Here is a 12,300-nt window from a genome sequence, read left to right as displayed (position 1 = left end):
GTTCCTCATCTTTCCTCCATGTCTGCAGCGTTTCCTCTCTAGGTAATTATTCTACATTCTTCTCTGCCAACGTCTCCTCCTACGGCGCCGCTCGCCACTGTTTCCAAACATCGTGCGTTTCATAACGGAGTACGGAGGAGGAGTGGAGCAGGTAATCTCTGCAGTTATGGAAGCGACGGCTGTGATTTCTCAGCAAGGTTAAAGTGATGCTTCTCTCAGCCGTTGCCATGGAGACCAGAGGAGACGCATGGTGGAGTTTCATCCACACATCGCCACGTTGGAGGAGAAAATAATAAAAGACTGACACGGCGTTACATCAGCTACGCCTGCTTTAACCGAGAGTTACATAAGCACTAAATCACTTCTACCTGATTATTTGTGCTGAGTCATGGTTCAAAGTTCACAGCCTGCCCTAGCATTTGCCCCGAGTCGTCATTCAAACGCCACAGCCTACCCGAGTACTGCTACCAAGTCATGGTTTTAACACAACACCCCACACAGGGATCGTTGCTGAGTCGCTACTTGGTTATTGTTGCCGAGTCATGGCTTTAACAACATATCCTACTCAATTACTATTGCAAGTCATGGTTTTGAACCTCGGTCTACCTGAGCATTTTCACCCGAGTCGTGATTCAAACACCAGAGCCTACAAAAATCATTTTTGGCCGAGTCATGGTTTGAATCACCAGTCTACCTTTGTTATTGAGTCATGGTTTGAAAGCCACAGCTCGCCTGAGTCTACCTTTCTAATATTGCCGAGTCATGGTTTGAACACTAAAGCCTCAGTTTGAGTCATAGTTGTGGTTTGGTTTGTGACCCAAGTCATAAAATTCAAATAAACAATAATTAATTAAATAATAATAAAGTAAATCTGAGATTAAACTAAAGCGAAATGTATGATTAAATAATGTTAAATACATTTTCAATCAACTTTAATATGAGATTCCCTTCAAAATAAAATAACTAATTACTATGAAGTGCTTTTATTGTATTTCATGTATTAACTCGTGATTTTTCTGCACTCTCACACGTAACTTTGAAGCAATAATCCTCGGCAAAAAATGTCGCTACTATTTTCATTTGAATTTAAAGAAAAACTTCTGACTCGTGGTTTAATTTTTCAGCTCAGCAGCACCATCTAGTGGCTGGAAATGAGAAATGCGAATCAAAAAAACTATTGAGACACATTAAGTTTGTTCTTATGCCATTTCTTGTCACCTTTAAGCCATTTTATTTATTTATTACTTTATTTTGGCGGTCGGGGCCTTAAAATGTTGAGAAGCACTTATCTACCAGAGCGACTTATCGAGAGATTTTCACAGTAAAAATAGGAAATTTCTCCAAAAGTGTCCTATAAAACATGGGGAAAATGAGCAGTGATTTTTGTTTTGTTGAATGGATCTTATTCGTTGCATAAATTCTAAGGTGAAATGATGACTCAGCAGGTAAACAGTTCCTCTAACGTTCAGCACAGAGTGAGTTTTCCTTGGTTTTACAGGGCAGCTGCTCACAGATGGTCTGTGCACCACCAGCATCCATCCCATAATAAATCTCCACACACACCCACACAGAGAGGAAGGATCCTCCTTCATGCAGATGATTAACGGCCCAGGTTTGCTTTTAAGGTCACAGAGAAGCAGCAGCTGCTCCTGGAGACAAATTAGACCCAGTTTTCCCTCCTTTTCTCTGCGTCTCAGAGGAATTATGGGAAAAGAAACAAGTAGACACACTAGAGGTGGAGGAGGAATATGAAAAAGAGTCGTTTAAACTCTTGTGAGAGCACGCTGACCTTATTTCTGTGTCGTTATCTAAATAAAAGAAGTTCCTGAAACACCAACAGGTTCTAGTTCACGTCTCCCTCCCTCACATTACACAACCTCCCACACATCCATCCTCTGATGGCAGCCGCCGTCACTCACCAGTGCTGCAGACCCCACAGTAAGGAGGGCTCCCATTGGCTGATTGAAGATTTGCACAGGAATCACACAATAAAAGCCTAAAATATGTTTACAACTATAAATATTATGTCGCAGTAATAAACCTCCTGAGCCAGATTCTCAAGGACACAGTTATTTTTCATCCGTGGGTTAAAGATGTAGAGGTGGTTCAGGGGACGATTTCATTTTGTCTAAGTTTCAAAATAAACACAGAAAATAACCAGAACACAACCATGAAAACACACAAAACAACAACAAAAACATAATTAGAGGAAAATATACAAAATACACAAAACAACAACAAAAACATAATTAGAGGAAAATATACAAAATACACAAAACAACAATAAAAACATAATTAGAGGAAAATATACAAAATACACAAAACAACAATAAAAACATAATTAGAGGAAAATATACAAAATACACAAAACAACAATAAAAACATAATTAGAGTAAAATATACAAAATACACAAAACAACAATAAAAACATAATTAGAGGAAAATATACAAAATACACAAAACAACAACAAAAACATAATTACAGGAAAATATACAAAATACACAAAACAACAATAAAAACATAATTAGAGGAAAATATACAAAATACACAAAACAACAACAAAAACATAATTACAGGAAAATATACAAAATACACAAAACAACAATAAAAACATAATTAGAGGAAAATATACAAAACACACAAAACAACAATAAAAACATAATTAGAGGAAAATATACAAAACACACAAAACAAAAATAAAAACATAATTGTGGAGGATTAAGGAGTGAATGAATGTCCTTTTCGGACTAGATATATTGTATGGGATGTACGGGAGTTTAGGGGTTATTTTTTTTGCATTATTGTATATTTTAGTTAATATCGTATTAAATTGTTTGTCCGAAATAAATAAAAATAAAATAAATAATTAGAGGAAAATATACAAAACACACAAAACAACAACCTAAAACACACATCACGACAAAAATACATACAAAACAATTTAGAACAGCACATAATGACTGCAAAAAACAACAAAACGACAATAAAAATACACACTGAGAAAATATATAAAATACACAAAACAACAACCAAAAAACCACAAAATGACACAAAAACAATTTAAAAAAAAAACACACACACACAATGAAAAAAATATACAAAAATACACAAAATAACAAAAACACACAAAACAAGAACGAAAATACACAAATCAACTGTAAAAACACACACTAACCCTTCGTTTGTTCCTGTGCTAATACTCCGATTGGTCATTATTCTATATTAATATTGATCATGTTACCATGACGTCAGGCACAATCACATGTTTATAGCGCTGTCCTCATGACACTGAATTAAGTGATAACTCTGTCCAAACTCAACCTTATTCCATTGATCATTGCTTATCCTGAACGTCTCAACAAAGCATTTTAGTGAAAAAACGAAATAAAGCTGTAGATAAACTCACTGATGCTCTGATAACGAGACAGAATGAGGGCAACGTGTAAAGCAAGGGGACACCAGGAAAAGTTGTTGGACGCTTTTGAAACAAAAAGTGACTTGGAAGGGTGTGAAAAGTATATAAATATAGATATAGTGAAGTGAGTCTGACACACTGGGGTTTGTTAGAAATCAGAACAAGTGTTTCCACAAACGCAGATCTGACAAACATCACCAGCTCTATTACATAGATGTCTGGATAGATGTCTAGATACGTAAATGTCTAGATACAAAGATGTCTAGATACATACATTTCTAGATAGATGACTAGATATGTAGATGTCTTGATAGATAACTAGATACAAAAATGTCCAGATATATAGATGTCTAGATAGATGACTAGAAACATAAATGTCTAGATAGATGACTAGATACATAGATGTCTAGATAGATGACTAGAAACATAAATGTCTAGATAGAGGTGTCTAGATACGTATATATCTAGATAGATGTCTAAATACATAGATGTCTGGATATATGTCTATATATATATGTTCAATTAGAAGATGGATGGATCAATCGATTGTAGAATCGTAACAAATCAGAATCACATTATATATTAAACTGGCACCAAAGTATCAACGGGACAAAAGCACATCATCAAAACCCAGATAGTATAGATAGATGTATAGATAGATCTATAGATAGATGTATAGATAGATCTATAGATAGATGTATAGATAGATGTATAGATAGATGTATAGATAGATGTATAGATGTATAGATAGATGTATAGATAGATGTATAGATGTATAGATAGATGTATAGATAGATGTATAGATGTATAGATAGATGTATAGATAGATGTATAGATGTATAGATAGATAAGTCTCTCTCTCTCTGTTGGTTCTGCTCCTGTGTAACACCAACTCAAACACTGTTTTATGAAACACCATCACCTCACATTGATGTGAGAGGAAAAGAAGGAGGAAAGAGGAAGAATGTAAACCCCCATCAGTGGCAGAGCTCTACCTCCCCCTACAGGACAGAAGGAGCCATAGCAACATGGAATGACTACACACTGATGCGTTTAAAAAAAGATTCAAGATTAAAGTCATGTTGTGGCACAAATCTAACGCCATACAAACGTCTTAATGAGATCACAGCACTGAGATAACAATTCATTCAATAATGATCAATTATTATTGTTCCTATTATTATTATTTTAAAATGTAAATAAAACAACTTTGATGCATTTTTTTTTAATATATTTTCCAAATTACTAAAATTTTTCTCTATTTTTGTTTTATTCAAAAGGTGCTTTGTTTTCATACTTTATTTTATTTTATCTTATCATAAAAGCAGCAGTGAAGCCTTAAACTAAGAGTTAATCAGTAAAAATATCAGAACAGCGCCCTCTCCTGGCCTGAGATCAACACACAATATTACAAGAATTAATACATTTGTAATAGTACCAAAATAAAGTTGTAATATTTCAAGATGCATGAAATTATATGAAAAATGTTAAAATTGTAGAATAACATAGTTATAATATTACAAGAATAAATTCATAACAGAAGAATAAATTAGAATTATTTCAAAAACCAAGCTTGTTATAATATCACAATAATACTTGAAATATTAACATGAATACAATTTGTAGTAGTGCCAACATGAAGTTGTAATATTCCAAGAATAAACTCATAATATCATATGAAAAATCATACTAATACAAGAATAAATTAAGTAAAAAATAAAAAAGGGAAAAAAAATTACAGTATAAGAATAAAGTTGGAATAGTAACAATATATAATAATATTTCAAGAATAGTCATAATAGGACAAGAAAACACATGTAATATTACAATAATAAAACAAGAATAAAGTTATATTATTATTATATTAATAAACTTGTAATTTTACAGGAATAAACTTGAAATATTTTAGTAATATGACTTTCTACTAGTGACAGTAAGACTTTACTCTCATAATATTAGGACTTTTTTCTCATGGATTTCTTGTCACGCTCAAATCATTTATTTGTGGTGCAGTTCAAACGTGGAGAATAAAAGATGTAAAAATCCTGATTCTTTTAACTGATTCACAACAGACTGAGACGATATTAAAAAACAAACAAAACTCTCTGTTCTTCCTTTTTTAATAAAATCTTCTTCTGCTTTAACGACACAAACCACATTTCCCTCCGAGTTTCAAACAAATCAGTGAAAAACGGAGGAAATGTTTTTCTCTCTGAACAGAAAACATTATGGTTACACACACACACACACACACACACACACACACACACACACACACACACACACACACACACACACACACACACACACGTTAATCCGACACAATCCAGTAAACAGAAGCCATGGGAATAATGTAAACGTTTTATAAACATACTGAAACTCTGTAATCACAAAAATCACACGGAGCAACATTTTCTGGTGATTAAATAAATCCACTAATCTGCCTTTAAAGCAGCTTTCAGCTCATGTTTACCCCTGTGGGAGGAGCTAGGACGTGCAAAAACACATTCATTCACTCATTCATTCACTCATTGATCTGTCCTTTATCCAAAACCGAGGAACGCTGAGAAAACACAATCATCCCGTTTTAAAAAAACACAAAACAAAACAACGACTGCTGTCCTTTGTTGTGCTTTGTTTTGGACTGCAAAAACACACAAAACAACAATAATAAAAATACATAAAATCACAACAAAAATACACAAAACAAGAGAACGGCACAGACTACAAAAACACACCAAACAACAATAAAAATACACAAAATGACAAGAAAAATACACAAAACAACAAGAGAAGTGCAAAAAAACTCAAAACTACAACCAAAAACACACAAAATGACACCCAAAACGGCACATATTGCCTCCAAAAACACACAAAACAACAATAAAGATACACAAAAAACACACATTCGCAACAAAAATAAACAAAACAACAAGAAAACAGAGTATGTTGATTGCAAAAACACACACATGAAAATATACACGATGATAGAAAACAAACAAATGACACAAACGTACACAAAACAACAGCAGTTTATCATAACTCTTACTTCCCCTTGTTTTTTGTGTCCCTGCTGTAATATTCTATATATACTATCTCGCCCATAATCTGCTCCATATTTTGATTTATTGTGGGAAAGCATTTCTTACTATTCAGACCATATTTTGACTTGCCATTACTTTGCCAATTTACACCATTCAAAGATCAAAATGTTCTACAGCTTAGTGACAATGATAATATCTAATCTGATACGCTCTGTTAGAGTGTAACAGCTGCTGCTCATGAACTTTGAGAAAAACTGCTGTTAAAGCTTTAATCCTGCAGCTACAGCCACAGTTTATAACTTAAAATGTTCCTCGTTGTTAAAAGCTGACTTTTAGTTGGAATGCTTAGCGTTCATCTCATACTTTGGGCTGTTTTAGCTCAGTGTGAACAGAGCCTGCACACATTACACAAACTTGTGTTCATTGAAAAACACATCGACAACTATTTATTGCATTCCCACTTGTATTGTCATGGCAATGCATTTTTTTCTGGTTTGTATTGATGTTCTGATCTTTCTCCATTTTGGCTTGTGTGTGTGTTGTGATGTCAGCGATTTTTAGAATCCTCTTTACCTCTTCCTGGTCCAACATGTAGGCCTGATTTCCGGTGCTCACACGCAGACGGGGGTTCCAGCGGTCCTGGGGCGCAGGGCGGTCGTAGATGTGTGAGTGGCGAGTGTAGGCGGGGCGTTCGTAGACAGGACGGTCGTAGGAGGGAGGAGCGTGGAAGGAGCGCACGTGGGAGCGATGATGATGATGATAATGATGGTAGGATGGGGGGACGGCACACCTTGCATCTGCAGAGGAGAGAGGGCGGAGTCAGAAGGCGTCTACAGTGAAATCTGTATGTGCGTGGTCAAAGAGAAGTGCACAGGAAGTAAACATTAGAACGGTTCAATAAGTGAAAGTTTTCCAAAAGTGAAACACTTTCTCCAACTTTTTAAAAAAAAAACAAACTCTAAACTTAAAAATAATGAAACAAAAATCAGCCCTCAAAACACACAAAACAAAATAACAACACAAAAATAAAACAGGAAAAATTACTCTAAAAACCATTTAAAGTTACAGAAAAAAAAGTACTCAAGAAAACACACAAGATGACTACAAGTAAATGGCTGAAAAACATACTAAATGACAAAAAATACACAAAATGACTCCAAAAACACAAAAATTGACTCATAACACAAAAAACTAAAGACTATATATACATCAAAGAAAATATCCAAAACAACAACAAAAATAGTCATATTAGCAAAACGACAGCAAAAGAAAACTAAAACCACTCTGAAAAAACATGCAAAATAACTCACAACACACAAAATAATAAAATATACAGAATCACAAAATAATCATGAAATATGGTGAAAAAAGGTTTAAAGTGACAATAATGGGTCAACATATGTGACATTAGGAGGAAAAGTGAAGAACATGTCTGGAAAGTGGAAAAAATGTGCAGAAAAGACATTAAAATGTGATGTGGAAGTGTCAGAAATGAGAGAAATGTAGCAAAAATACATTAAAAGGAGCAAAAATATGACAAATTTGGTGTAGTTGTAATCAAAGTGTTAGTGACTAACAGAGAACCTGCAACTCGCTCTACTTTCAGCTTGCAGCAGCACCAGTGGTGAAGGATTGTGTGTTGGTGCATGTGAGGTCACAGCGTGGACACTGAGACTCTGTGATGTGCCCCCGGCGGCTCAAAGATATTACTATCTTTATTTTTAGCAGTGTGTGTGTGTGTGTGTGTGTATCAACATTAATGACAACGTTTACTCGTTCTGAGCTGTGCTGTGATTGGTGCACGGCACTGGTCTCCATAAAGTGCTGAGGACGGCGGAAAACCCAGAAAGAGGCCGTAGAGAGAGAGAGAGAGAAACAAAGGGCGAGCTCAGAGGAAAAGACCAACATCAGCGTCTTGGTGTGACGGGGGCGCTCTTTCAAACTCACAGACCATTAACGGACAGCCTGAAGGCGGAGCTACAGTAGAGCTGGGAGGAGAACTAAAGTATCTGTTTTGTAACTTTTGATGTTAAAAGTCCCAAACATCCGCTGCTGTTTGACGCCATCACTCAGGGACGTAAAGAGACTTTAGGCAGATTTTTAGCTCCAGTTTCTGTGTGAGCCAAGTTTTGATGTTTTTATCATAAAAACACAATAAAAATCAACCGCACACGCAACGAGCGTTTCAGAACAGAAGCTACACCCCAATCTGTGTTATAGCTGTGAGCTAACGCTGTGAGCTAATGCTGTGAGCCAATGCTATAAGCTCACAGTGTGAGCTAATACTGTGAGCTAACAGTGTGAGCTAACGCTGTGAGCCAATGCTGTGAGCGAACAGTGTGAGCTAACACTGTGAGCTAACAGTGTGAGCTAACGCTGTGAGCTAACGCTGTGAGCCAATGCTGTGAGCTAACAGTGTGAGCTAACGCTGTGAGCTAACGCTGTGAGCCAATGCTGTGAGCTAACAGTGTGAGCTAACGCTGTGAGCAAACAGTGTGAGCTAACGCTGTGAGCTATCGCTGTGAGCCAATGCTGTGAGCTAACAGTGTGAGCTAACGCTGTGAGCTATCGCTGTGAGCCAATGCTGTGAGCTAACAGTGTGAGCTAACACTGTGAGCTAACAGTAAGAGCTAAAGCTGTGAGCTATCGCTGTGAGCCAATGCTGTGAGCTAACAGTGTGAGCTAACGCTGTGAGCTATCGCTGTGAGCCAATGCTGTGAGCTAACACTGTGAGCTAACAGTGTGAGCTAACGCTGTGAGCTATCGCTGTGAGCCAATGCTGTGAGCTAACAGTGTGAACTAATGCTGCGAGCGAACAGTGTGAGCTAATGCTGTGAACTAATGCTGTGAGCTAGCGCTGTGAGCTAATGCTGTGAGCTAACACTGTGAGCTAATGTTGTGAGCTAACACTGTGAGCTAATGTTGTGAGCTAACACTGTGAACTAACACTGTGGGCTACTCCTTTGAGATAATATTGTGAGCTAACACTGTGAGCTAATATTGTGAGCTAACACTGTGAACTAACACTGTGGGCTACTGCTTTGAGCTAATATTGTGAGCTAACACTGTGAGCTAATATTGTGAGCTAACACTGTGAACTAACACCGTGGGCTAATGCTTTGAGCTAATGTTGTGAGCTAACACTGTGAACTAACACCGTGGGCTAATGGTTTGAGCTAATGTTGTGAGCTAACACTGTGAACTAACACCGTGGGCTAATGCTTTGAGCTAATGTTGTGAGCTAACACTGTGAGCTAACACTGTGGGCTAATGCTTTGAGCTAATGTTGTGAGCAAACACTGTGAGCTAATGTTGTGAGCTAACACTGTGAGCTAATGCTCCCACAGATCATGTTTCACTCTCTTCATCCTCATTCATGTCATGGTCTGATAAACTCTAGTTTCTCCTCTGAAACGTCCCCTGATGTGCTGAGTCAGCGCTGGCCCTCCCATCACGACCGTGACCTCTGACTTGATACTTGACATCCTCTGACTCAGCACTAAGAAGCTTCAAAGAGCAGACAGACTAAACAGTGATCATTGATAAGCTTTATCAGACACTAATACTGGATCAATGATGAAATTATGTAAGGTTCTCTGTAGAACCCTGAGCTTTGTTAATAAATAAAACTTTTACGCCTCATTGAAGCAACAAAGCATTCACGTCTGTTCAGGCAGAGCTGTTATCAATACTACGACTCATCAAACTCTAGATCACACAAGGGCAACAGGTGGTCCGGGGGCTCATTTGCGGCCCTCCGTCTGTTTTTGTGCATCCCCCAAAGTAACTGCACAAATCAGCAACATAAACACACAAAATGACCTAAAAAATACACAACACTGCAAAATAAACACTAAGGGGTATGCTACGACGCTAAAGGACCTCTTATCGCACTAACTTCTGGGATTTAATCAGTGTGTGCTGTCCTACGAAGCTTGCAAACGTCTTACGGAGCTAAAAGATATAGATTTATATCTGATAGACTGATCTACAGTCAGCTGATGTAGCCTGTGTCTATGTATGCGGGGACGGGTGAAATCATTAATTCATAAATTCATTCATATGCTATAATACACTGACCGCATCAGCAGGAACATACTACAGTGAAACGTGTGCTCTCATCCCAGTGTGTGTGTGTGATAAATAGGTCTACTTGAATAGAGAAACGTGTGTGCTGTAAAGGAAACTGATCCGTTTATCATTCACTGTTGCTCTTTGTTGTCATCATGGATTTAAATCCATTCTATTCATTTAAGATCATAAGCTGTTCCTCCTGTAAAGACACTCGCTCTGTCAAATTTCTCCATTGAATGATGAGACACTGCAAGCTCCACCCCTTTTATTGTACCCAGGCTGAAAACACTTGGCTTGAATTAGCGTGTTGGGATCGACCGTCATAGGACAGCTTCTCTCTGACAGGGAATGTTTGGTTAGCTGAAGCCCGCTAACGGAGATTAATCCAGGATATAATTATCTAGCTTCGTAGCATAAGGCCTTTATGACTCAAAAAATGAACAAAACAACAAAAATATACTCAAACGATTGGTCAATGGTCAAGGAACAAGTTTTGTCTACAAAACCCTAAATTATTCATCCTCCATCATTTTACCACAGCTTTCAGTGAAAACACCAGAAATGTGTTAGAATCATCTACAGGACTCCACATCCCACAATGCAATGCACCAAACTTTTCCAACAATGTTTACAGTGGAGATTAAAAAACAGAAACAAAAGAAAAACTAATTAGCAGCAATTTTTTTTTCTATTTTTATTTGATTTGTAAACAAAAATGATCTAATAAAAAACTGACTAAAGAATCAATATTATCCATCATTAATGTGATTTATTTTGGTCTAAATGTGTGAGTCCCTAAAAGCTTCAACCTGTGTCCAGGAACCAGTGTCCACGTGTGTGACACTTTAGTTTTTATAAAAAATAATGATTTTTTGACAATGACACCAGAAGATAACGAGGAAGAAAAGCAGAGAGTTTGATTAAAACTGACTGATTATGTAATACTGAGCAGAGAAAAATGTAATTAAAAACTCACAAATCATGTTTTGCTTGGAATTAAAAAATCTAATAGGCCAAACTGGGTGCTGGGCTGGGCCAGATTTGGCCCGCAGGCCTCAAGTTTGAAAACGTACTCAAATTGATGGAAAATGCGCACAACGACAAAAATACACGGAATGAAAACAAAGACACAAAATGACAAGAGAAATACGCAAAAATGATGGGGAAAAAGTACAAGTCGGCAGAAAAACACACAAAATGACAGAAAAATAAACAAATTGACAAAATACACAAAACAACATTGGAAAAAATGACAACCTGTGTCTGGATTTGTTGACAAGTTTGTTGTTTTTACGAATTAAATTGAAAATATTAATGCAGGAAAAACAGAAAACTGACGTTAACCTTAAAAATGACCTTGAGCGAAGATCAACGTCACACATTGAAAGGAAATGTTGTTCAATGGTACCAGTCTGAGCACTGCATCTCAATTTCTGGCCAAGTTATAGTGAATTTTTTTTTTTTTTTTTTTTGATGACGTCATAAACTTTGACCCCTACTGATCTTTTTACTGGTAGGTCGTACAGCTTTGGTCCAGTTAAATAAAATACTCCACTTCATAAATGTAAGCATCAAACTCGTACAATAAATGACAAACACACAAAATATATACAGAAAATGACAGAAAAACACACTATTTTCCATCCTATCAGTGATTGTTGAGTTAATGTGATTTATTTTGGTCTAAATGTGTGAATCTAAAAGCTTAAACCTGTGAGAACCTAAAACTGCAGCAAAGGAAACACTTCAGTTTCCTCACCAATCGA

General features: G+C 36.6%; 1 protein-coding gene across 7 annotated transcripts in view; it reads right to left on the bottom strand.

Moving 5' to 3' along the window:
• The window catches only part of syngap1b (synaptic Ras GTPase activating protein 1b), a 137,375-nt gene that overhangs the window by 94,262 nt on the left and 30,813 nt on the right, over window positions 1-12,300 (bottom strand). For all 7 annotated transcript variants that reach the window (XM_028471027.1, XM_028471028.1, XM_028471033.1 and 4 more), the window contains exon 2: window positions 7,034-7,257. In XM_028471027.1, coding sequence (XP_028326828.1) covers window positions 7,034-7,257 — 224 coding nt within the window. The remainder of the gene's footprint in view (window positions 1-7,033; window positions 7,258-12,300) is intronic.

Source organism: Gouania willdenowi, chromosome 16 (assembly GCF_900634775.1).
Source record: "Gouania willdenowi chromosome 16, fGouWil2.1, whole genome shotgun sequence".
In the NCBI taxonomy this organism is placed as follows: domain Eukaryota; kingdom Metazoa; phylum Chordata; class Actinopteri; order Blenniiformes; family Gobiesocidae; genus Gouania; species Gouania willdenowi.
Note: the sequence above shows the minus strand (reverse complement) of the source record. Positions and strands in the feature narration are given on the sequence as shown.